The sequence below is a fragment of the Cibotium barometz genome, chromosome 20, assembly GCF_041138505.1.
Source record: "Cibotium barometz isolate CiBa-2024 chromosome 20, ASM4113850v1, whole genome shotgun sequence".
NCBI classification, from domain to species: Eukaryota; Viridiplantae; Streptophyta; class Polypodiopsida; order Cyatheales; family Cibotiaceae; genus Cibotium; species Cibotium barometz.
The window spans coordinates 19,409,236-19,437,147 of record NC_141065.1 but is presented as its reverse complement, the minus strand read 5'-3'; the positions used below and the strand labels follow the sequence as shown (position 1 = coordinate 19,437,147).

General features: G+C 44.0%; 1 protein-coding gene across 6 annotated transcripts in view; it reads left to right on the top strand.

Annotated features, from left to right (window-relative positions):
* The window catches only part of LOC147627633 (histone acetyltransferase HAC1-like), a 52,406-nt gene that overhangs the window by 9,941 nt on the left and 14,553 nt on the right, over nt 1-27,912 (top strand). For all 6 annotated transcript variants that reach the window (XM_086814543.1, XM_086814547.1, XM_086814548.1 and 3 more), the window contains 2 exons: nt 5,545-5,854; nt 6,010-6,149. In XM_086814543.1, the coding sequence (XP_086670669.1) occupies nt 5,545-5,854; nt 6,010-6,149 (450 nt within the window). The remainder of the gene's footprint in view (nt 1-5,544; nt 5,855-6,009; nt 6,150-27,912) is intronic.

Genomic DNA, 27,912 nt, shown 5'->3' with positions numbered 1-27,912 from the left:
CCTCCTGTGTAAAAGAGTCCATGATCCTTCGCATGTCGCAGAAACCACAAGATATGCAATCCTGTCTCCCAAAGAGTCATCTGCAACCATGAGCTCAACAGCCTCATCAAGAAGCTCGCGTCCAATCTGGTGTGTCCATCAACCAGATCAATGAACCATTCTGCTTCTGAGTCAAAGAGGCATCACACTGCTCACAAGGATCAACACCTGTTACGGTGCAAAAACAAGTCCTGGAAACCTGTTGAAGACCACGCAAGGCCTTCTGAAACCTGTCAACCACCCCCTCTGAATCCGGAACCACAAAGCCTGGAGTATGCACCTCCTTCTGCAAGTAATCAACTGCCACCTGCGTGGCTTTCCCAAAGGTCCCCGTGGAAAGAACATCCTCATCTACAGGAGGTTCTTTGTCCCGAACACTACGAGACATCAGAGCATAAGTTACTTGTTCAGTTTCCTCTGACTGACGAACACAAGAACTACCAACATTAGTATTGGAGAGTTCTTGCCAATTGTTGCCATCTACTGGCAAGCTATCCACCATCTGGTCCCGGAAAGCCTGCACCTGCAGCGTATCCACACTTAAGTGGCCATTACCAGATAGCCACTCATCACAAACCTGAGGACCTGGGACAGAGAGTATTGAAAGCTTGTAAACTCCATTCTCCACTCCGCCTTTCCAAACCACTTGGCCTGTTGCTTTGTCCCGGAGAGCAACAAAATGCTCATCAAACTCCACCCGTACGCCAATCTTGCAAACCTGATGCACTGACAATAGATGAAAACCAAGTGACGGAACATACAACACCTGGGAGGAATGCTTCCCTCCTCTGCCACATCGGGAGCTATCTCCATCCTGCCCTCACTGTGAACTGGGATAGTGGATGTATCCCCAGTAAGAATGTGACCAGAATACTTGCAGAGATCCTGTAAATCAAAACGGGAAGGTGTCATGTTTTTGGATGCACCACTGTCTAGAATCCACTCTCGAGTATCCGTTGCGGAGAATCCTCCAATCTCCTCCTTGCCTGAAGAAAATGAAACATGTTCATCACCTCCAGGTGCACAAAAGCTGGAGTTTTCATGATTGCTGCTGAGGAATCTTCACCCTTCTCGGTCTTCCGCTTGGGACATTGCCTCCAATAGTGGCCTTTCTCGCCACAATCATTACAGGTCCTCTCTGCCTTTAGTTTCTCACAGTCAGCGTCGGTCTTCTTCTCAGAAGACTTCTCCGAGAAAGCCTTCCCTTTGCCTGTGTTACGGCCTTTCGACCGTTGGCCAGTTAAGGCCTCCGAACCTCCACCTTGAGGAGGGTTCGTGAATCGTTCCTCCTGGTCCAAGACCATGGGCACAAGCTCCTCCCATGTGATGGTGTTGAGCTTGCCATTGGTAATCAAAGACGAGTAAAATGCTGAGTACTGAGAGGGCAAGTGTGACAGCAACGTTATGGCCATGTCCTCTGACGATATCTCCTTCCCAGCCTGAAGAACTTCTTGCTGAAGAGCCTGCAGCTTGTTAATATGCTCCCGCATCGTCAATGACTTTGCAGGGCTCATAACCCGCATCTGTACTGCCAAGGAAATCCTCTTCATGGGCGATACCCTGCTGTAAAGAGAGGCCAAATGCTGCCATATACCTCTGGCCAGCGTCATATGCTTTACATGATTGATTACCTGCGGTGTGCAGTTGAGAAAGATAAACGAACGGACCCTGGTGTTGACACGATCCCACATCTGTGTCCGAGCCTCCCGGTCCTTTTGGATCGACGGTAACTCCCCTTCCTCTACTTCCGGCCGTGGAACCCCAACAACGACGAAATCAGCGAGGTCGTAAGACTCCAGAACAGATTCCATCATAACCTTCCATATGCCGTAGTTGATCCCGTCCAACTGACGGTCCACCGGGAACGTGGGGAGTGTCGGGATCTTCACATGCCTCTTGGCCATCTCAAACAGATCTGCCATTGCGGGGATGTACTCTGAAAAGGGTGGGTGGGTGGGAACAAAGAAGAACTAACACCTGCAAGTGGCTGTCCAGCAAATCAGCCCGCTGTCCTCTTTCTTCTCCTCTTCCCGAACAGTCCTGAATAGTCCACCAATCAGCAACACAACAGTCCCCCTCTTGCTCACACAAATCCCAAGAACTATCTAGAGCCTAGGCTCTGATACCATGTCAGAATATGCAGCGGAGATGATGACCAGATCTGGGAACACGAGAGCAAAACGCAATGCAGAAAATAACAGCACATGGGAGAGAGAGAGATAGAGGCGTGTAACTCTGCTCTATATACACAAGAAGATCTCGGAATGATACAAAAATGACAAGGGGGCTGGGGGCCATATAAAAAATGGCCCCCCAACAGCAGTTGGCCTGCTGTAGGGCAGCCAACAGGACACAAAAATCCCCACGACTGTAAAATACACGGTCGGCCAGCAGCAAAGGGGGTCGGCCAGCATCAGGGAAGTCCACGACTCATGCAAATCAGTCGGCCACCTCCAGAGTCTCCACAGATGCAGTCGGCCAGGTTCAAGGTCCTCCTGCCACTACAAGACTGCCTCCCATGCCACAGAAAAATAGGGAAAAATGGGGGAAAAATGAGAAAACACCTAATAAGGGCGGGGACACCCACAACAAAGGCCCTGGTGTATATGTATAGACAGGAGATGACTTCTAACAGTCCTATGAGTGCTTTGCAGTTTACGCGGGGCCCGACCTGTGGCATTTGAAAGCAAGAAGCTTGATGATAGCTGGGTTAGGTGGCATACTCAGGAGAAAGAACTGTATGCGGTATACACGCATTGAAAATTTGGAGACATTATTTGTTAGGTGGCATACTCCGGAGAAAGAACTATATGCAGTTGTACACGCATTGAAAATTTGGAGACATTATTTGTATGGATCCAAATTTGTTGTCTTGACTGACCATGCGTCGATCACATACTTTTGTGATAGACCTAAGTTGAGAGGGAGGAAGGCATTGTGGACAAAACTTATGCAAGACTTTGATATGGAGATTCATTATAGGAAGGATAGTCTGAACCAGGTTGAGTGCTGAGTCTGATTGATGGGTGTTTCAGTTGGTATTGGCAGCAAGTTCAGGCAAGAAGCTCCACAGTTTTAGACGAGGACTCAGGGGTCGTACCACTTGTTAGGGTGGTTGGTAGTCTCCGAAATGGATTATTGATAGAGTCTATGTATTGGATTGTGCTGAGATTAGGAAGAAGATGCTTTACGAATGTCATGTTTCTCCTAGAGCAGGTCATTTGGGGGTACATTAGACCTATGACTTAGTAAAACGTCGGATATTTTACTGGCTTAAGATGAAGGCGGAAGTCCAGGACTATGTGGTGAAATGTTCGGGTGAATAAGGCGGAGCACCTTAGAGCTGGAGGGTTGTTACATCCTCTAGAGATTCCTTTTGGGAAGTGGGAGAGTATTTCCATGGATAATAAGGTTGAGCGCCTTAGAGCTGGAGGGTTGTTACATCCTTTCGAGATTCCTTTTGGGAAGTGGGAGAGAATTTCCATGGATTTTATTGTCGCTTTGCTACGAATGAGCAAAGGGCACGATCATTGATGCTATATGGTTGGTAGTAGAACTCTAGTTTAGTGCAACACAGGAGGAGACCTTTGCTGGGGACAGTTGCAGCATAGCACGAGCAAGTTGCTCGACTTATGGGTTATGGTGATTGTTTCAGTCATATTACTTGACTGATGGTTTGTGCTTGGATGAGACTCCTGCTATAGACATGGCGGTTCACAAGCGGTCTTGCCGAAGGTTCCTTAGGACAGGCTTTGGTGGTATGGGACGCCAAGGCTGATTGGCTTGCTTGGCCTGTGGGGAGTGGAACCTTAGCCCCTTGCTCGGGGGGGATTCTTGATGGAATCTACTGTTGGGAGGTGAGTTTGCTTGCACCCTTCTATATGTTTTAACCTTGTGTCTTAGCTTGTGTATCAGGTGGTCGTATGGGGGTTTTACAACATAATACTCTGCTCCACAATGGATTTCCTGAGATAGGTCTTGAAGTTCAAACAAGTTCATGAATTTAGCCAACTAACCTGCTTAGCTTAGCTATCAGCCTAATCTTGGTATGAGCTGGAAAATCTTTGGCAAGAAAGAAGTAAGACATGTCTGGTTGGTGGCCTCCTGTGTGCAAGTGTGCTGTCGTGGCTCTCCATATGCCCACTAAAGTTGAAAGTCACACATTTTGGTTGGCGTACTTGTTGACTCTACTGGACTCTAGAATACTGAATCCACTCTGAATAGACAATAGTTGTACCCTCAAATATTATATCATGCTGGGCAATGAAGGGATTCTGCACTAGGGACCAGAGTTGGATTGGGTGCCCCACTTAGGGTCTCTTATATTCAGAGAGTGAGCTGAGCATTGCGTTTACCTTTCTAGGCAGTATTTTCTCCTAGGACCAAACGGCATGACTAATCCATTGCAGTCTAGATTTTTCATTTTCGGTTGGGAAAAGCGCTAATCTCAGCTTGATTCTTCACATTTGGCTCTCCTTCTCCAGCATCTGGCATAGGAATAGCCAGCATGCAGTCAGTGCAGAGCAATCCGTACAACATATACAGCTTTACAGATTCCAACAACAGTAGAAGCAGCTCCTCATACAACTTGTGTATCTAAAACTACTTCAATTTGCATTTTTTCAAATTTCTGCGTCTGAAGCTGTAGGCATCAGATCGTTATGGGGATTTTGAGTTGTGCGTGTCTTCGTGAGGTCGATCAAGGCCCTATGTTTATGATCTACTTTCTGGTTGCTGGATTAGATATTTGGCAGTTTGAGCAGAAGTCCACACCTCAACATATGGGCTCTTGCATTTGATGTGGTCTGAGGTTGCGTTCTTGGCACCCCAAGAAACTAGATGAATGTGTTTACTTCATGAGTATATCTGCCATGTAAAGGGCCATATCTCCCATAGCATTTACAAGTGCCCACCTTAGCTGAGCATGGAGGAGCATCCTGGACCGTGCCAATATATAATGCCTCTAAAATGAGCCCTAGTGCACAAGGATTTGATCTCCAGATATCTGAAAAAGGAAGGCTCATAAATTTAGAAAGGTTTAGATCTTTTTGTATATACAACTCATTATATTTGTAAAACTCATGAATAAAAAGCTAAAATGTTAAATTTATAAGTTAGATTCAGATCACCCAAGAAGACAATTGATGTGTTTGCAATGGATGTCAAGATCTTGAGGTAGAAAATTTAACTGGCTTTTCTTAGCTTTGCACAGATTGCCCTAATTTTGTCTCAAAGTTTTTTCATCATGATTACGAATAGTTACTCCATGGTGTGGTTCTCTAGGAGATGGACATTGAGTTGCTCACCTAAGCTGCAAGCTTATTGATGGAAAGCACAATGCTCCATGTACAATAGAAAGTTTCTTGCATGTGCACCCCCCCTTCCCTCTTCCCTTAATGTTCTCATGATTGCGACTCTTATTTGGTTTTTTGCACAATCTTTTGTGCTAATATTTTTGGCATGAATTCCAATGGGCTTGCAGTTAAACCATGTTTTTCTTGTCAGGTATCTCACAATGCTCTCCAAGGCAGCTGATGAGGGTGTTGTTGTAGAAGTCACCAATATGTACGATCACTTCTTTGTTTGCACCGGTGAGGCAAAAACAAAGGTAACAGCGGCGCGTCTACCTTATTTTGATGGAGATTATTGGCCAGGAGCAGCCGAGGATATGATTATGCAATTGCAAGAGGAGGAAAGTGGACGCAGGCAACAGAAGAAAGGCAAGACCAAGAATGTAACTAAGAGAGGCACCAAGACGGCCGCACAGGCTGAGCTGGCAAGCAACGCCTCCAAAGATCTGCAGCTCATGCACAAGGTGTTTATTGTTTGAGGATTCAACTGTACATCTTTTATTCTTCGTTATAAACATGTCTCAAAGAGGAGATTGCCAATGGCTATGCAAGCTAGGGCTTTTGGATATTCTCACTGCTCGGATCTATGTACACCTGATTGGTTGCAATGGTTTTGCAGTTAGGAGAGTCTATTCATCCTATGAAAGAGGACTTTATTATGGTTCACATGCAGTATGCATGCACTCATTGCTGCAGCTTCATTCTTTCTGGGCATCGCTGGACCTGCAAACAGTGCAAGAGCTTTAATATCTGTGAGCGGTATGTTTTATTGATGTGATTACCAATATCTTTTTAAGATCTATTTCTTTTTGCTCATGGCTTACAGAGCATGTACTACAGCGAGGCCATGCGATACTTCCTGTGATTTGATGGAACGCATGAACTGGGGCTCTCATACTATCTTGGGAAACCAAAAATTGCGAGCATGCCGGGGATGTGTTTGAGACCACACTATGAGACAGTCAGTTGCTGGCTACGCACCTAGGAGGCGCCCATGCAAGTTGCATGGGCTATTGGGAGGGGCCTGTGTTGCTAGACTCTGCCTAACAAGCTCTCACTTCCACAAGGGACGACGAGGTTGGGGAGTTCAAGACAGTAGGGGCCCTTTGGACTAAATATGTCCTTTCATCTTCCACACTTTCTTTGTATGTGGGATAACTTGACATATCCCTCGCCATGTTGCAATCCCGTGAGATGTGTACCTCCAACATAACGTCTACGAAAGATCCAAAGCGTCAATGAGACCAAAAATGATAGTAAACTGGATGTCAAAAACACATCAAAATGTTTTTTTTTGGCAAAAGAAATAGGTCCCAAGCGTCAATGAAACCAAAAATGACAGTAAACTGGATGTCAAAAACACATGAAAATGTTTTTTTTTGGCAAAAGAAATAGGGCTCATGTGCCACATGGGCCAGACATATACAGTAAAACGGGCAGAGAATGTCAACTAGCTATGGCGGTGTTATCTCTATGGTATTGAAGCATGTCATAAAGGAAGAAGAAAGAAGTAAAGTAATATTAACGTCTGTAGAAGACCAAAATGACCTTTTAGACCCACCCAATACATAAGTGAAAGACCATGTTGGTCTTTGAGCTAAATCTATGGTCTAGAAAAGAAAACATACATGAAAACATCCTACTAATCAGCAACATACATGAAAACATCCTACTAATCAGCTTGTAATTTTGCAATGTTGAGCATCATTCTCTTGTGCTTTGCTAATAGAGTCTTGTACTGCAGATAGAATTTGGCTAAAGTCTACAGTGAATTGGTTAGCCACTTCAATATTACCGGAAAGCCTTGTAACTGGAATTGGTAGTGCTTTACCATAGGTAGTCTCAAAAAGTGCACAATCAGTAGCCGATTATGAGGAGTATTGTTATAAGCAAACTGGAGAAGATGAACGTACTTATCCGAAGTAGAAGGCTAGTGGCTCTAAGTAGGTCGAAGATAGTAGTACTATTTGGTACTATCAGTTTGTCCATTCGATTTTGGATGAAAGCATAGTACTATTTGGTACTTCAGTTTGTCCATTCGATTTTGGATGGAAGCATAGTCACAAAAAAACTCGTTTCATCATTTCGAAACCTATGAAACATTTCGAAGCGAAACGTTTCTAAAAAACCTTGAAACCTCTTGGTTAGGGAAGTTTTGGGGAAAAAAACGCATTTTGGGTTTTTTTTTTTGCACTTTTTTCCTTGAGTAGATCCTTTTGTAGTAGCAACTTGAGTGCCCATGGGCCCTTCTCTTCCTCTTCTTCTCCTTCCTCCCCCTCTTCTTCCCTTCCTCCCTTCTTCCACTTCCTCTCCTTCCTTCTCTTCATCCTTTTCTTTTTTTCTTTGCACTCTTCTTCTCCCATCTCTTTTTCTTCCTAATCCCAATTCCTATCTTCTTCATCTTCTTGATCCCATAGTTACAATCCCATGTTCTACAATTCCTAGCCACCAAAAACAAAATGGCACTACCTGGAATGTGTGGGATAACACCATATTCTAGTGGTTTCTGAATATATATATATATATATATGTGTGTGTGTGTGACAATTTCTGAATATATATATATATATATATATATATATATATATATATATATATATATATATATATATATATATATATATATATATATATATATATGTATGTGTTTGACAATTTCTCTAGAAACTAAAAACCCTAATTCAGTCATAAACCTTGCGGGCTGTGCATAAATGATTTGTGGACTTAAATAGAATTACCTTAGAGCTTTCTAACAAGCTATCAACCGTCCCGATCGGAATTCGTTTGGTTGGTCAAACTGGCATAGCTTGAGTGCACACAAATCTGGAATGACTGCGGCCATGTCAATCCCCGCCGCTAGCAATTGTCTAGCTTCTGCTACCAACTGAAACCCCCACTGGTTTCATTATCTCTACACACACACACACACACACACACACACACACACACACATGAAATATAAATATATACATATACATATATATGTACACACACACACACACACACACACACACACACACGTGTGTGTGTGTATGTATATGTATATTTTATTAGCATATATTACATGGTTTTAGTGCCACATGTGAGCAGGGCATAACTAGGGACACTTTTTCCCTTTGGGGTTTTCCCCCTAGCACACATGGTGTGAAAGGACACCTTTTGTTATTGTTGTTGTACTTTGATATTATATGTGGGTTGACTTCTCAGCTCCACACACATTCCAATTGTCACCAATTGGCCGACCATTTGGTCCATCTCCAGTTTTTGCGTCTCGTTCACTTGAGGCCAGGCCGGTGTCTCATGTGAAGAGGCCAGTATTTTGCTGACATGGACGAGAGCCAGACTGGTGCCACCCGTGTGTTAGCAGGATGGTGTCGTATGGACGGGAGCCAGACTGGTGCCACCCGTGTATGACCTGGACTGTGTTCGACCCATGGGATTGTCACGCCATGGAAGAGCCAGTATTCGTGCCGTGTTTTGCCTATGGGACTGTCACACCATAGGGAAACTCGTGCCTGGAACTGTGTCCTACCTATGGGACTGTCACTCCATAGGAAGACCAGGTTTTTATGTTTTATGTTGTGCCAGTTTTTGTGCCGACAGATATTTTGTACTTGTTCCATGAACGGGAGATATGTCCATGTTACTATTTGCACATGGAACCTGGTTTGCATGTTTGAAACTGTTTTCACATGACATGTATTTTTGTGTTTGCTTGCTTGACGTGTTACTTACTGAGCGGGGACGCTTGCCAGTGAGTCGTGAAGTCTGCTCTGTATTTTGACAAGTTTTGGTGCATGTGAACAGGTGGTAAGTATATGGCACATGTTATTTTAATGTTTCATATTTCTAACCCTTTTTGATTTATAAGGTCTTTTGTTCACACACACTTAAATGTGGGCACCACTTTGGGCACCCACTTAGGGGCCAAGGTGGGGAGCCCCACTTAAGTGAGTGTGGGGGGGGCATGGTCACCTACCCACACTGGTCACCCACATGCAAGCGTGGAAATCACTAGTGTAACTCCACCTTAATTTTTATAAAAAAAAGGCTTCCTCCTTCAAGCGTAGAGAGATCACCCGATTCCACCATCCTCGTGAAGATCAAGAAACGGCGACCATATCCTACGCTTCTGCTCCTACAGCAACCGGGCGGCTACCTCTGCTTCTTCTCTCTCAGTCGACTGCTTCTCCACATGCTGCTGAGTCTCCAGTACAGGCGGCTGTTCTTGTTGCAGGTGGTTGCGCCTACACCATCTCCCCTCCTACAGGTGGGCTGCGCAAGTTGCAGCCAGGCGTAGCTGAACTGCACAGGCTACGAATACCCCATAGGCTGCAGCCCCAGGCGCCTGTGTACAGCAGCCAGGCGTCCCTTTTCTCACAGGCAGCTGTGTGCACCTCTACAGCCAGTCGTTTCCTTTCTACACAGGCTGCGTTATATTCCCAGCAGGCTGCCTCCAGATGGTGCTGCTCTTGTAGGCGCCTGTGTGCTCACGTGCTGCACCTGTCTTCAGTAAGGCTTCCCACCATCTATAAGTGGACTGCCCACTCTCTACAGGAGGCTGCCTCTTCAAATCGACCGGTTCCTTCACGTTGTAGCCAGGCCTCTCCTTCCTTGCTAGTGGGTGCTCCTTCTCTCATAGCAGGCGGCTGTGCTTTTTGCGGTTGTACTTATCTTGGTGGCTGCACTAAGTTCACCACGAGGCGACTGTGCCATCTCAACAAGGTGGCTGTTTCTTCTTCACAAATACCTCGAGTATTGGACTTCCTTCTGTCACCCACAACAAGTAAGTGAATTTTCAGATTTAAATAAAGTACTTTGTGTTAAATCTGCTAAGGGATTCATTCCCCACGGTAACACCCGTTCGGTGCCGGGTAGTCCAAGCTCTATTGGAGAACCTCGGTCCAAAGGTGCTGAGATCGGGAGAGCCAGGCGTTAGTACGAGAGCGCTTGTTTGTGCGTGGTCTCGGAACACCAGTGAGGCGCTCTCCGCGGAGTCCAGTGAAAGCACAGGACCGTAGAGACTGGACCACGCTAGTGGTCGTTCTGCTTCGAGCATCTACATCGAATTTCGACTTCGAGCCTATTTGTTTGGTACTGTTTTCATATGTACATGGACATCATCTGGTTCTTGGAACCCATGGAGCATTGTATTTGTTAAATACTCCCAATAAATATATCATATATTGAGGGGGGGGTCGGCCCGTTCGGGCCCCAGTGAGTGCTGGTGTCCATCTTTCCATTTCATTTTCATTTCAATTTCAAGTTGTATTAAGTTGTCCATTTCAAATTTGTGGTTTTCAAGTTGTGTTATTAAGCGTGTGGGTGTCCAACGGAGTCTTCCCACTTGACGGGATCGGTTTCATTGGTATCAGAGCACGGTTGTTTCCCTCTTCCTAGTGGGGAAACGAACCTGTGTACTGGACATCCCGCTTTTAGCACACTTTAAACACAATGGACAGCCAAGGCAACCCTTTGGAAGTGCCAAATTCGAGGGGTCCATCTAGTGCCTCTCGTGGGTCTGATGCCCTGCGAGGAAGACACAAGCCCTTTGAAAGGGTTAATGATAGTGAATCAAAGGGTCAACTGTCTCCAAGAAAGACAGTTATGCTTGAACAAGAGCCTGATGCTATGAGGGCTGAAATGGAACATATGAGAAAACTTTTGCAGGCTCAAGAGCAAGAGTTAAAGTTTTTGCATGAAGATCCCCATCTGCAAAGTGCTATTGAAGCCAGGAAGGCTGATGCAATGGTAGATGTAACTTTTGAGTCTATGGCTCGGGAAGTGGGCAAGAAACCAAGGGAGTTGGCACTTGCCTACCTTCTCCGCAAAGGTGATATTAAAGAGGGGGATGACAAAGAGCTGAAATTCAGAAATCCACCTCGTTTGAAGCATGGAGATCCCGCATCTCAAAGGCTGAAATCTTTTATGCAAAAGGAAGAGGTGACAGTCACCTCTCGACATGCATCTTCTCCACAAGGCACAAAGCCTGATAGATATATGTATGCCAGTGCTCATGGAGGGCATGAAAGTCACATGCATGCAAGACATGTATCTCATGGTGACAGGTCTGCTTCCAGAAAAATTTTGCCTTCTGAATTGTCTCATGGAGAGACATTGCCATATGCAGGTAAGTCACATGCATCTGAGTTTCGAGTTCGTGGAGCACATGCCACCGTGCCCCATGAAACTTCTATGACGGCCCATGGAGCCCATGCAGATAGGGCTGCCCCGTTGGATAAGGGGAAAAGAAAAAGAGAAGACCATGAGCCTCATGCCAGAAAGCTCAAGGAATTCAAAGCAGGTGACAAATCTGTTAAATTTGATGTCTTTTATGGTGAACATGATGCTTCTAAGGTGTTAGCATTTGTGGCATAGTTCGACATTGCTTTTAGCGATGAGGACTTTACTGAAAAGTCAAAGGTACGCCATGCTAGCATGTTTTTGAAAGGGACTGCTGCTCATTGGTGGATCACTGAAAAGATCACCAAGGATCCCATTTCCACTTGGAAGGAATTTAAAGACAGATTCTATGCTCAGTTTTTGCCACCAAATGCGGAGCAAACTCTCACTCAAAAGTGGGACAGGCTGGAACAAAGAGACAATGAAAGCGTGCAACAGTATGTTAACAAGTTCTGGAAAGTGTTGCTGGAAGTGACTCCCTTTATGCAAATCACTGAGGATGAAAGAAAGAGGAAGTTTCGTTCTGGACTGCAACCAGCATATCGATCGGGCATTGAATTGCACCCGAAACATACGTTGCAACAGCTCACAGCTTCTGCTCTTGCTACAGAGCAATTGGTGCTCAAGATTAAACAGGATCAAGGAGGTTCAAAGGGGAAGGACAAGGCTGTCCCAAATCAGCAAAAGGGTGGACAGCCACCTAAAAAGAACTTCCGGGACACCTACAAGGGTGGTAAAGCTGAAAATAACACATCTAAAGATTAGGGCCCAAGGAAGAACAAATTCGGCTTAACCCCGGAGCAAAGAGAGCAATATGCCAAGGATGGAAAATGCTTTTCTTGTGGTAGCAAAGACCACATGTTTCGACAATGCCCAGATCGCAAACCAAAGCACGAGGACAAGCAGACCAAGGCTAATGTACATGCAGTTCCTGATGTGCAAGGAAATACAGGTCATGATGCAAAAGAGCGAATGGTTTGCAAGGCTTGGGGACAAATCAAGGATCAGCCCGCACTATTCATGTTTGATGATTGTGCAACTGATAATTTCATCTCTATGCAAATGGCAGCTGCATTGGGTATTGAGGTCGAGCATATGGGACCTCAGATTGAAGCCGAAGCTGCATTTATTGGTAAAGAGGTGCAGGTTACCCCATTGATAGGGAAGTTGCGCATCCATATCCAGGGCTACCTTGATAATGAACATTTCCTAGTTGCTCCACTGAATGGATGTGATGTATTGTTGGGCAAGCCGTGGCACCATAGGCTTGAGCCCCGCAAAGACTACAAGTCTAATATGATTTCTTTTATGCATAAAGGCCGCATGCATTTTATTGATGCTGGCAAAGAAGGGGATTCCATCCCACTTGTATCACACATCCAAATTAATAAAGCAATGAAAAAGAGTCTTTCAGCGTACTTGGTTTTTGTTCGTGATAGCCTTGTACCAAATCATCAAAATGTGGATGCTATGTCTAATGATAGGCTGAATTTTCTTAATGCATTCAACGACTGTTTGCTGATTCATTGCCAGGTGAATCACCTCCCCAAAGGTCCGAAGATCATCGCATAGATCTTGTGCCAGGTAGTTCTCCACCTAACAAACCCGCATACCGAGTGAGTGCTACACAACAAGAAGAAATCATGAAGCAGGTAAATGAGCTTTTAGAGAAAGGTTTGGTTCAGCCCAGTTCCTCATCTTACTGCTCTCCTGTCCTTCTTGTTTAAAAGAAAGACGGATCATTCCGTATGTGTGTGGACTATAGAGCTTTGAACAAGCTTACCATCAAGAACAGATTCCCAATTCCGCGAATTGATGATATCTTGGATAAGCTTGATGGTTCGGCTTGCTTTAGCAGACTTGATTTGAAGAGTGGTTATCACCAGATACGCGTGGTGCCACACAATGTCCATAAGACTGCATTCAGGACAGCCTTCGGATTATATGAATTTTTGGTAATGCCTTTTGGTCTCAACAATGCTCCTGCTACTTTTAATCGTATGATGGATAGGATATTCCGACCCCATCGCAAATTTACAGGAGTATTCTTTGATGATATCTTGGTTTTCTCCAAGACTGAGCAGGAACACAGAACTCATTTGGTCACAGTATTCGAAGAGTCGCGGAAGCATAAACTTTTCGGTAATGCCAAGAAAAGTGAGTTCTTCCTTTCAGAAATTCATTATTTGGGCCATATTGTATCCAAAGAAGGAGTTACAATGGATCCTCCAAAGATAGAGACCATTCGCAATTGGCCCGAATTGCAAAACGTACATCAAGTACGTAGTTTTTTGGGATTATGTTCGTACTATAGGCGTTTCATAAGGCATTTTGCTATGATTGCCACTCCTCTACATGATCTCACGAAGAAGAAAATTGCTTTCAAATGGACTTCAAAGGAACATGATGCTTTCTTGCAGCTCAAGCATGCTATTATATATGGTCCAGTATTGATTGTTCCTGACTTGCACAAGTCATTTGTGGTTGAGTGTAATGCTTGTGGTGATTGTATTGGCGCTGTCCTAAATCAAGAAGGGCATGCAGTTGCATACGAGAGCCGTCGTTTGCATGATGCCGAGCTTCATATGGATATCTATGAGAAAGAGCTCTTGGCTGTAATTCACGCCTTAAAGATATGGAAACATTATCTTCTTGGGGCTGAATTTGTAGTCAAGACAGATCATCAAAGCTTGAGATACTTTCTATCTCAAACCAAGCTTTCAGAGAAGCAGATGAGAATGGCAAATTTTCTTTCAATGTTTCATTTTCAGATTGTGCATACTCCAGGAAAGAAAAATGTGGTGGCCGATGCATTATCCAGGAGGCCTTATGTAGCTACGGTCTCAGTGGTCTCTCATGGCGACCTATCTGCTATGCGAGATTTGTATCATTTGGATGCTGATTTTTGCCATATATGGACTGATTTGTTGGCTGGTCATTCACATGCCTCTTATGTTATCAACGAGGGTTATCTTATGAAGGATAATTGCCTATGTGTGGTGAAGGATTTGCGTCCAAAGGTTATGGACGAATGTCACGCTCCACCTTATGCTGGTCATAGAGGTATTATGCCTACTACACGTATGATACAGAGGTATTTCTTTTGGCCGAGCTTGCGTAAAGACATTGAGGCTTATGTGCGTGCATGTATTACTTGCCAAAAGGTCAAATTTGACAGGCAAAAACCTCCAGGTTTGCTTTAACCATTGCCAATTCCCTCGCAACCTTGGAAAATTATCACTATGGATTTTATTATGGATTTGCCTAGATCCCAGCATGGGAATGATGCTATTTGGACTATTGTGGACAGGTTTAGCAAGCAAGCTCATTTCTTGCCCGTCAAGAAAACCATTAAAGCTGATCATATGGTAAAGCTTTTTCTTGCTAATATTTTCAAGCATTATGGTATGCCTAAATCCATTGTTGGGGATAGAGATCCCAGGACTACAAGCCTCTTTTGGAGGGCTCTATTTGATAATATGGGTACTAAGCTTAAGTTTTTATCAGCTTATCATCCCCAAACGGATGGCCAAAGTGAAGCTGCAAATTCAGCCGTGTTGGATTTATTGAAGTGTTATGTGGCAGATCAAAAGAGTGCATGGGAGAAGTATCTTCCACTTGTTGAGTTTGCCTACAACAATACAATCCATGCTTCCACGGGAAAGGCTCCGTTTGAGATTATCTATGGCAGAGTGGTCTTGCCACCCATCCTTCGTACAAAGGATGAGATTTTTGCAGCTGATGAATATGTTCGTGACTTGGATGTTGCCTTTGGTCAGGTGCGGACAGCCATCGCAAGATCTCAGGATAAGCATAAAATGGCTGCTGACAAGCATAGAAGGGACATGGAAGTCAAAGAAGGTGATTGGGTAAAGCTACCTGCAGGAAAGCTTTCCAGGAGATACCTTGTGAAGTTTAAGAATTATTTGCCTATTGATGCCAAGTGGGTAAATGAGGATTATTTTGTTGATTACCCGCAGTTATTACAGGCATATCTTGAGGCTTTTCAGTTGAGGTCAACTCTTTAGAAGCCCGGGGGGATGTCACCAATTGGCCGACCATTTGGTCCATCTCCAGTTTTTGCGTCTCGTTCACTTGAGGCCAGGCCGGTGTCTCATGTGAAGAGGCCAGTATTTTGCTGACATGGACGGGAGCCAGACTGGTGCCACCCGTGTGTTAGCAGGATGGTGTTGTATGGACGGGAGCTAGACTGGTGCCACCCGTGTATGACCTGGACTGTGTTCGACCCATGGGATTGTCACGCCATGGAAGAGCCAGTATTCGTGCCGTGTTTTGCCTATGGGGCTGTCACACCATAGGAAAACTCGTGCCTGGAACTGTGTCCTACCTATGGGACTTTCACTCCATAGGAAGACCAGGTTTTTAGGTTTTATGTCGTGCCAGTTTTTCTGCCAACAGATATTTTGTACTTGTTCCATGAACGGGAGATATGTCCATGTTACTATTTGCACATGCACACATGATTTGCATGTTTGAAACTGTTTTCACATGACATGTATTTTTGTGTTTGCCTGCTTGACGTGTTACTTACTGAGCGGGGACGCCTGCCAGTGAGTCGTGAAGTCTGCTCTGTATTCTGACAAGTTTTGGTGCATGTGAACAGGTGGTAAGTATATGGCACATGTTATTTTAATGTTTCATATTTCTAACCCTTTTTGATTTATAAGGTCTTTTGTTCACACACACTTAAATGTGGGCACCACTTTGGGCACCCACTTAGGGGCCAAGGTGGGGAGCCCCACTTAAGTGAGTGTGGGGGTGGGCATGGTCACCTACCCACACTGGTCACCCACATGCAAGCGTGGAAATCACTAGTGTAACTCCACCTTAATTTTTATAAAAAAAAGGCTTCCTCCTTCAAGCGTAGAGAGATCACCCGATTCCACCATCCTCGTGAAGATCCAGAAACGGCGACCATCTCCTATGCTTTTGCTCCTACAGCAACCGGGCGGCTACCTCTGCTTCTTCTCTCTCAGGCGACTGCTTCTCCACATGCTGCTGAGTCTCCAGTACAGGTGGCTATTCTTGTTGCAGGTGGCTGCATTGCCTTACATAAAAGGTGGAATCACCCAAAATCATTCTAATGCTGGACCCACTCCAAAAGGGAGTGAATGAGTCCACTAATGAGCACATGCGCCTATTTATAGGCCTTTGGACAAAGGAAGTGCTGGCCAACTGGGCAATAAATGCAACTTCGCCTCTCGACTTGTGCCCCTCCTGTAGCTGACAGGACTTCTGGTACAGCCGACAGCATCCATCTTACTCTTTTACGCATGACTGGCCCCGTGGGTCCTTCTCCTAGTCCAACGCTGGCCACTACTGCACCTCATGCTTCTAAATTTTGGTTCTAGTCATCTTTTCTGGCTGCCCCTACTGGATTAGCTTCTGGATATGTCCATGGGCAAACTTGCACATGACATCCCCCTCTGCTAAACTTGATGACGGGATTCCAACCTGTTCTTGGATGACTGTCATCATCCCATTCTATTCCCAAAGTCCCTTTGTCATCCATCCATCTCTGGCAACCCTTTTCATTGAAAACCTGGCCTGGTCTCCAAAACCACATTGACTCTGAATAATATCTATGCATCTGTTCCATCCAGTCCCCAATCCGTTCCTGCCCTAACTCTGAACACTGTCTTGCTCTTCATTCCTGAGAAATGAGTCTGGCACTCTCACATCACCCCTTGGAGGGGATAATCCTCCCTTGAGACCATTGCCCGAGAACCTATCTGGCTCACAGGACTGCTATCCCCTCTGGCTTTGTAGAACACCACCAACATACCTCCTGGGAGCTCTTCCCGATCTTGTGTTCCTTGCCTTGGGCTTCGTATCCATGCACTTTCGTGTACCTTAGACTTGTACACCATCATATGGGACTGAATCAGTGTTTAGCTTTGCTGAGCCTGATGCTCTGATACCAATGTAACACGCGAAAGCTCTGGGAGTCTTCTTTTAGCCCTAACACCACTGAGAATATGCTGATGCAAAAACGCAGACAGAAGAGAGAGAGAGAGAGAGAGAGAGAGAGAGAGAGAGTTGGAAATTCAGTATATTCATATGGTACAAAAAGGTACCCTACATCTACAGCCATAGGGTGCCTTACATAAAAGGTGGAATCACCCAAAATCATCCTAATGCTGGACCCACTCCAAAAGGGAGTGAATGAGTCCAACAATGAGCACATGCGCCTATTTATAGGCCTTTGGACAAAGGAAGTGCTGGCCGACTGCTGGTCGGCCAGCCGACTGGGCAATAAATGCAACTTCGCCTCTCGACTTGTGCCCCTCCTGTAGCCGACAGCATTTCTTGCAGCCGACAGGACTTCTGGTACAACCGACAGCATCCATCTTGCTCTTCTATGCATGACTGGTCCCGTGGGTCCTTCTCCTAGTCCAACACTAGCCACTACTGCACCTCATGCTCCTAAATTCTGGTTCTAGTCATCTTTTCTGGCTGACCCTTCTGGATTAGCTTCTGGATATGTCCATGGGCAAACTTGCACATGACATCATTTTTGTATGCGATCTTGTTAAGAGCATGATAGTCAACACACATTCAAAGGTCTCGTTTTTCTTCTTGACAAGGAGTACTGGAGCTCCAACTGTTGGTGAGCTACTAGGTTTAATCAAACCTCTTTCGAACAACTCAATGTGTTTTTGGATTTCCTTTTACCTATCTATGTTAACTCTATATTGATCTTTACACAGTGGAGAATTTGAATTTCTAGGCATTATATCAATTTTATGATCCTTTGGTTTGGCTTTAGGAAGTCCTAGAGGCAGTTCTTCCATGAAACAATTGGAAAATTTTGAGAGAAATGGATGTAGAGATGGACTTGGTGGTGTATTTGGAATAGTCGTCAATTGATTGACTAATTGTTAGGATTCGGAGTATAGTGTGTGTGTGTGATCTACATGGGTCAAAAAATAAGGCGACCAACCTACAAAAGCATGTACTTGTGATGGGCTTTAATCAATCAAAAACCATCATTGAGTCATGCAAATCTCTCTCTCTTGAGCTTTGACATCTCTCTCTTTCTCTACAGTCGCCATCTTTCTCTCTCCCTCTCTCTTGCGTATCTGCTTGTTTCACTTCCTGCACAATTTGTGACCACCATGTAATGCGAACATGGTATCAGAGCACAGGTTCTCTTGTTGCACTGCCTTCGTTCACTTCAACTTCGAGCTCCTCCTTTGACCGCGTAGCCACCAATCTTGGCCACCTGCAACACCACTGGGCGTCTCTAGTGCAGCACAACCAACCTACGACGATAGCGCTCCGCCACTCTTGGCCTACCCCCGATGATCTAGTTGTTTTGCCCATCTACCCCCGATGATTATTCCATTTGTTCTCTACCATGCTTGACGGCTACATAGTAGGTGGTGCCCTTTGTTGCTGCCTCGAGTGTTGGCAAGCAATAGCTTTCTCTACATCTGACATCTATACCTGCAAGTTCCACAGTCATCATAGTAGTTAGGAAACACGTTTTCTATAGGGAAGGAAACTTGGAAACATTTCCTTGTAGGAAACACGTTTTTTTAAAGCAAATTTTTTGACATTTTTTTCCCCCAAATCTAACTTCGAAATCTATGCGACACTTTTGATAAAGTTTTTTATGTAGTATCATGTATGGTTTTTTTTTTTTGTGGCATGGAATGATGGATGATTGGATCATGGATCATGGACAGTGGACCATGGTCTATGAATCATGATCATTTGACATTGATGATGGATGATTATATGGTTTTTGTTATTTGTGATTCAAAGACTGTAGACTTCAAATTGATGTTTCCATGTATTCTATGCATTTAGTGTTATTTCTACATAATTTATATAGTATATATTTGAAATTTTGTACATGCAAAAACCTGTAGGTAGGAAACTTGTAGGAAACTGTGGACTGATTTTACGAAACGCGTTTGAAACTTTTAGGAAACCCACTTCAAACAACCCCCTAACTTCTATGACAGTCATGGAGTTCAAAAATGATGCCTTTCCATGAATCAGGTGACATTTGTCTAATTGACCACTTTAGCATCATAAAATTTGGGGCTTTCTCAAGGAGAACATCATGGAGATGAAAAGAGGGAGCTTGGCTATTGAAAAGTGAAATGAAAGCAACTTTCCAACGTGGCAAATAAGGATGTCTTTTGATGATGTGAGATGACGTCTAGAATGTGGTCAACGGCACAGACTTCAAACCACACGACAGAGTGGAGAAGATTCGCACACGGAATGACCGTAATGACAGGGCCATGGTGCTCATGGGGCTCGGGTTGTCCGACAACCTGATTCATCATGTGGATTTCACCAAGACCTCAATGGAGGTATTGGACAAGTTGGAAAACTTGTTTGGTAATAAAATCATTAATTCCAAACTCCTCCCTTCCACTTGAAAATGAATGAAAGAGGAACTTTGGGTGAACATTTGAGTAATCTAGGCTCTATAATACAACTAAGTTACAAATGAAGAGGCACATGCTTGATGAAAGAGTGTGACTCTTGAAGGAATAGTTATGTCTTTTGAATGAGACATGTCTCTTCATAGGTTACCCATGTGATAGGGTATCACCATTCACAGGTGTCCTTACAGTTAATGAGAGATTAAGAGAGTTGGTCACAATCGTGATATTCCCTTCCACTTAAAATAAGAATTCGACTAAATAAGAGACTTCTGATGCTGAAAGAGTTCTGGAAATAGTGGTAGATGTTGTTGAAGATCTTCGTCATTTAGCCATGTTGGAGCTAAGTTCTTTGTCATTAGCCCATTTAAGCTTGTGGTGAAGCTTGCATTGAGAAATATTGAAAAAGTTTTATCTGTTGTTGTCTTGTCGTCATGCTTTAAATGCTAAATCCCAAGTTGTGGCATCATGCTTTAATGTCTTCATCTTTGTAGCTTCCAAATGTCTGGCATGAAGTTGACTTAGTTATGTTGCGGCGTAGAAGAATCTGGAGGTTCAAGCATGAATTCTCTTGATGATACCTAAATAGTACTTGCTAAAGTGTTTGGCTTGAAAATAGAGATGTACTCATCCAAGTTGTTAGAAGAATGCTTGAAATTCTCTATAGTGTTAAAAACATTATGCTCTTGCTTGGTGTCAACTGTGTCATCCCATGTGGATAAAATTAAAATAAGTGTTATCTTTGCTTTGGTAGTCTTGGCATTTTCAAAGGAGTCCACCGTTGGTGGCTCATCGTTTCGAGATAAAGAATCCAAGGACTTTTTAATATCATCCTGCCGTTCTTCTGAAGTCATGTTGGAAGAATTCTCGGTGTTGTCATCAAGTAACTCAATAAAGTTTGCCATAGATGTGTCAAGGTTAGGAGAGTGAGCTTTAATTCCACAAATTTGTTCCTTGTCAGTATGTGAAGTCTCTGAAGGAATGATTAAAGCCAGGCTAGTACTAACATGAAGTGCATAAGCTACTGCATGTTTTCCTTTCGAATTATCTTTCAAATTATCTGAGTAGTCTTTTGAAGTTGAAGATTTCACATTATGGTTTTGAGTAGCATTGGGTTGTTTAGGGCATCCAAACCATCTATGATTGCTATGACAAATAGTGCACAATCCCATGTTTTGTTGTTTACGAGAAGACGAGGTAATTTTGGGTCGAGGATTGCGAGGTTGGTCACGTCTAGAGTCTCGTCCACAGCATAGTTGCATCCAAACTATGTTTGGATTACAAGCATAGTTGCATCCAAACTACGTTTGGATGTCATCCAAACATTCCAAACGTTTGGAACGTTCACTAACGTTTGGAAACGTAGTGAACGTACACTTTTGATTTTATAGGTTAAAAAAATGGACGTAAGTCAATGTCATTTTTTTTTCACTTTTCCTTACGTACGTGTAGCAACCTCTATGCGGCACTCAAGTGTCTCTCTCTCTCTCTCTCTCTCTCTCTCCCTCTCCCGCACACGCTCAAGTCTCTATCTCTCTCCCTTCCTTAAAATTGAGACTAAAGGTTGTATAGTATTAGTAAGTGCTTTAATGTTCATTGATGAATCTTCAAACTTCATATTTCAAAATTTTATAAGTAAACTATAAATTTTGTATATATACATATATATCGGGGGCAGCGTTCACTACGTTTGGAATCTTTCCAGCACGTTTTCCAAACGTACTAAACGTATCGTTCACTATGTTTGGAACCACCTTGGTCCACAGTCAGATGCATGTGGTTGAAAGGACTGTTGATGCTTAGAATGATAAGAAGATGACTCTTCCTGTCTCAACGGCGTTGCTGCGAATAGGGGAGTTGGGTCAGAATTGAAAGTTGCGTAATGAGGATTGTTCTGAATCATCACTATTCATACGTGAACCGCCACCATTTTTAGAATAAAAGAATTGACTTTGAGAGGCCGATGTTTGAAAGTTCGGATTCAGAAGCAACACACTCCGCGTAGTGAATGGCGGCAACAAGGTTGACAAGGCTGTACTTTTGCACATCAGTACAAAGTGTGGGGTGTAAACCTTCAATGAAGGCATGAAGGTCATCTGTTGGGAACAGAGAATCAATCTCTAGTATTAGATTAGTGAATTGCGAGATATAAGAAGCTAGAGACCAGTTTGGTCCAAGTGGCGTAAATGAGTTTGGGCTTGAAAATCCGCACATTGGCAGGAATGAATTGCTTACGGATGACCCGATCCAATTTCTCCTCTATCATAACAGTTTTTCCAGCGTGTTGTCGTCATTGCTACCAAAGCAAAGCGGTATCTTTAAGCAAGGATGTGGAAAATGTGTTCTTCTTGGCATCGGTAAGGATCATCGAGTCAAAATATAGGTGTAGTTTGTAAAGCCATTTTTCAAGTGTACGCTTATTGCATTGTCCTCCACAGGATTTGGGGGTTTAATTTCCAATTTCTTTGTTTTACTAGCTTGCAAAAGACAATAAAGAGTCTTAAGATCGTCACCTTCTACCTCAGGAGGAATGTTGTCCTCATTGTCTGGTACTCTTGCTGTAGTGTTGACTATTGGTACAAAACTCATATGGGAATGGCGATCTGTCTATAATTGCTCGATCTGAGAAGCTAGTGTGGCCATGGACTCTTGAAGCTATTACTGCATATGTTGCAAAGCTTGTTGCTAGTCGGTGGAGCTGGACTGCCAGGTTGGTTGTTAGATCCTCCATAGTAGTAGGCTGTGATGAATACTCTGAAAGTTGAGGCTCCGGGGGTTGTGGTTGTTGATGTGTTTGGCCCCTAGTGAGAAACATTGGTAGGTGGGTTAGGTAGAGACATAGTCCAAACTAGAGAGAGTAGGTTGCAAGTGGGGGGGCCTGTCACCATTTGGTCCATCTCCATGTCTAGAGCCACTCTTCTGGGATTGTCACCCCATAGGAAGACCAGGACATACATTCATATTTCTGTCGCGCCAGTTCTGTGCCCGACAGGAACTTTTTGTACAAGTTTCATGAAAGGGAGATTTCGTCCATTACATGTGCACATGCATTTATGACTGCATGCATAAACTTGTTTTCGCATGATTTGTTTGCGTGTGTTTGCTTGTTTTGCCGTGTCAGTACATTGGACGGGGACGCCCCCAGTGTACCGTGGAAGTGTTGCTTGCTGACACATCGGTGTGGCGTGTGACCAGGTGGTAAGTATTACCATTTTGGTCCTTCTAAAGTGTAAAATTCATAAACATTAGTTAACTTTAATGTTTATAAGTAAATGTGTTCACACACATTTAAAATTTGGTCCGGACACTTTCTAGTGTGGATGCCCATGACCTAACCTTTGATTAAAGTGTGATAATAATTAAAGTATCTATTGCATGAGCAACTTCTCTTTCCCCACACGTGGAAGATATGGAGAGGGGGTGGTTGATGAATGGTAGGCGACTACAGAAGCTGAGGAAGAGTTGAGTTTTGGGCCTCTTGTACTCGCTTGTTGTACCCGCTTGCTGTACCTCTGTTGTACCCACCTGCTGCTGCCCTATACCCGGCTGGCTATGCCACCCCTGGTACCCGCCTGTGTACCAGCCCTGTACACGCCTGCAGTTGCTGTACGCCTGCTGTACCTGCCTGCAAACAGCACCCGACTACTGTACGTGTTGTACTTGCCCTGTACACACCTGCAGCTGTTGTACGCTTGTTGTACCTGCTGTACGTGTGGTGTACCTGCCCTGTACAGCTCGGAAGACCAGTAAAAGGCAGGTGTGCACCCAGTGTGAAGGTGGAAGTGTGCTTGTGACTTGGGACTTCTTTGACTGTCCAAACTTCATCGACAAGTACCCAATTGTTTAGAGTTGTACTCACTCCATGTGAGGAGAAATCTGGCCTATTGGCCCGTGACACTTGTACATATAAATACTCCAAGAAATACAAATGTATTGAGGGAGGGGCCGGCCATTTCCGGCCCCAGTGTTGGTGTCAAGTGTTATTGGTCATTTTCAGTTTTAATGTTGCTAATAATGTCCATTGTTGATATTAGTTAAGTGATCTAAAAATGTGTATTTTGTCTTCCGATTTGTAGGCCTCCTGTAGGGAGCGGTTACATTGGTATCAGAGCTCGGTCGTCTCTCTTTCTGAAGAGGAGACACGGTGTTTTGAGTTTGGAAGCATACATAGACACTTGACTCAATGGACAGCCAAGGCAATCCTTTGGAGGTTCCAGATTTAAGAGGTCAATCAAGTGCTTCACGTGATTCTGATGCATTGCTTGGAAGGCATAAACCTCTTGAGAGAGGTTATGAGACAGTGCATTCATGGGACAGCTATCCCGTGGAAAAGAGCCTATGCATGAGGAAATTGAGGGATGAATTGGAGCACATGAAGAAGCTTTTGCAAGCAAAGGAGCAAGAGCTGAAATTTTTGCATGAAGATCCTCATGTACAAAGTGTCATTGAAGCAAGGAAAGCTGGTGCTATGGTGGATATGACCTGGCTCGTGAAGTGGGCAAGACGCCAAGGGAGTTGGCACTCTTCTATCTCATCCGCAAGGGTGATCTCAAGGAAGGAGAGGATGGAGAGTTAATATTCAAGTATCCACCTTGTTTGAAGCAGGGAGACTCAACATCTCAACAGTTGAGGTCTTTTATACACAAGGAAGAGGTATCAGTCATTTCTCACCATGCATCTACTCCTCATGGGATAGGAGGCAACAAGTATGTGCATGTTGGAGCTAGTGGGCGACATGATGGCCTTGTGGATTCAAAGAATGTATATCATGGAGAGAGTGGTTGGCATGCAAACCGAAAGATTTTGCCCATTGAGTTGTCTCATGGTGAGACATTACATCATTTGGGGAGGTCACATGCATCGTGGCCATAGATTCATAATGCACATGCCACTGTGCCTCTTGAAACATCTTTGATTGCCCATGAAGCCCATGCAGAGAGGGCTGCCCCGTTGGATAAGGGGAAGAGAAAAAGAGAGGAACATATACCACATCCCAAGAAGCTCAAGGAGTTCAAGGCAGGGGACAAGTCCGTGAAATTTGATGCCTTTCATGGAGAGTATGATGCCTCTAAGGTGCTAGCTTTTGTGGCACAGTTTGACATTGCTTTTAGTGATGAGGACTTCACTGAGAAGTCCAAAATTCGTCATGCAAGCATGTTCTTGAAGGGGACAGCTGCCCATTGGTGGATCACTGAAAAGACCACCAAAGATCCCATTTGCACTTGGAAAGAGTTTAAGGACAGATTTTATGCCCAATTTTTGTCTCCTAATGCAGAGCAAACTCTCACCCAAAAGTGGGATAGACTTGAGCAAAAAGACAATGAAAGTGTACAGTAGTATGTCAATAAGTTTTGGAAAGTGTTGCTTGAGGTAACTCCCTTTATGTAACTCTCCGAGGATGAAAGGAAGAGGAAGTTTCGCTCCGGATTGCAACCAGCTTATCATTTGGGCATTGAATTGTATCTGAAACACTCTTCAGCAGCTCATAGCATTTGCTCTTGCTACGGAGCAATTGGTGCTTAAAATTAAGCAAGATTAGGGAGGTTCTAAGGGCAAAGAGAGGGTTGTCCCAAACCTGCAACAAAAAGGTGGACAGCCACCTAAAAAGAGCTTTCAGGAAGTCCAAAAAGGTGGTAAAGCTAAAAGAACCCCATCCAAAGACATTGCACCAAAGAAGAACAAGTTTGGCTTGACCCCCGAGCAAAGGGAGCAATATGCCAAAGAGGGGAAATGCTTTTCTTGTGGTAGTAAAGAGCACATGTTTAGGCAATGCCCTACCCGCAAGCAAAAGCATGAAGACAAGCCACCAAAGGCAAATGTGCATGCCATACCCGATGTGTAGGGTACCACCGAGCATGATGGCAAAGAGAGTGGTATGCAAATCTTGGGGACAAATCAAGGATCAGCTTGTCTTATTCATGTTTGATGATTGTGCAACATATAATTTCATCTCTACATAGATGGCAGCCGCCTTGGGCATAGAGATTGGGGACATGGGATCCCAAATTGAAGCAGAGGCAGCTTTTGTGGGCAAAGAGGTGTAGGTCATGCCTCTTATTAGAAAGTTGCGCATTCATATACAAGGTTATTTGGATCATGAGCATTTCTTGATTGCCCCACTCAATGGATGTGATGTATTACTTGGCAAGCCTTGGCATCATTGGCTTGAGTCTCGCAAAGAATATAAAACCAACAGGATCACATTTATGCATAGAGGCTGCATGCATGTTATTGATGCGGGCAAGAAAGGGGATTCCATCCCAGTTGTATCTCACATTCAAATTAATAAGGCAATGAGAAAGAGTCTTTCCGCGTACTTGGTTTTTGTTCGTGACAAAATTGAATAAGGTAATGTGAATGTGGATGTATTGACTCAAGATAGGCTGAATTTTCTTAATGCATATAAAGATTGTTTTGCCGATGTATTGCTAGGAGAACTACCACTTGAGAGGCCTGAGGATCATCGCATAGATCTTGTGCCAGGTAGTTCTCCACCTAACAAACCCGCATATCGTGTGAGTGCTGCACAACAAGAGGAGATTATGAAGCAGGTTAATGAGCTCTTAGAAAAAGGATTGGTTCAGCCAAGCTTCTCACCCTTTTGTTCTCCCGTACTTCTTGTGCAAAAGAAGGATGGATCTTTCGGCATGTGCGTGGATTATCGAGCTCTAAACAAGCTCACTATCAAGAACAGGTTCCCAATCCCATGCATAGATGACATCTTGGATAAGCTTGATGGTTCGGCTTGTTTCAGCTGTTAGATTTGAAGAGTGGTTACCACCAGATTCGTGTGGTACCCCAAGATGTCCATAAGACTGCATTCATGACAGCTTTTGGATTGTATGAATTCTTGGTAATGCCTTTTGGCCTTACCAATGCCCCGGCAACATTTAACCGTATGATGGACAAGATATTTCGACCCCATCGTAAATTCACAGGTGTATTCTTTGATGGCATCTTGGTTTTCTCCAAGAATGAGGAGGAGCATAAGACTCATTTGGCTACAGTCTTTGAAGAGTTGCGAAAGCATAAACTCTTCATAAATGCTAAGAAAAGTAAGTTCTTCCTCTCAGAGATACACTATTTGGGGCACATCGTATCCAAAGACGGTGTAAGAATGGATCGTGCTAAAATTGAAACCATCCGAAATTAGCCAGAGTTGCAAAATGTACATCAAGTATATAGCTTTCTTGGATTATGTTCATACTATAGGTGATTCATCAGGCATTTTACCAAGATTGCCTCGCCATTGCATGATCTTACAAAGAAGAAAGCCACCTTCAAATGGACTTCGAATGAGCAAGATGCCTTCTTGCAACTGAAAAATGCTATCATTTGTGGGCCCATGTTGATTGTTCCTGATTTACAAAAGCCATTCACGGTGGAATGTGATGCATGTGGGAATTGTATAGGGGCTGTCCTAAATCAAGAGGGTCATGCAGTTGCTTATGAAAGCCGTCGATTGCATGATGCCGAGATCCATATGGACATTTATGAAAAAGAGCTCTTGGCTATAAATCATGCCTTAAAGATATGGAAGCATTATCTTCTTGGGGCTGAATTTGTAGTCAAGACAGATCATCAAAGCTTGAGATACTTTTTATCTCAAACTAAGCTCTCGGAGAAGCAAATGAGGATGGCAAACTTTCTTTCCATGTTTCATTTTCAGATTGTACATACTCCGGGAAAGAAGAATGTAGTGGCAGATGCATTGTCCTGGAGGCCTTATGTGGCTGTAGTTTCAGTGGCCTCCCATGGGGACTTATCTGCCATGCGTGATCTTTATCATTTGGATGTTGATTTTTCCCATATATGAACTGATTTGATGGCTGGTTACTCGCATGCCTCTTATGTGATCTTATGAAGGATAACTGCTTACGTGTGGTGAAGGATATGCGACCAAAGGTTATGGA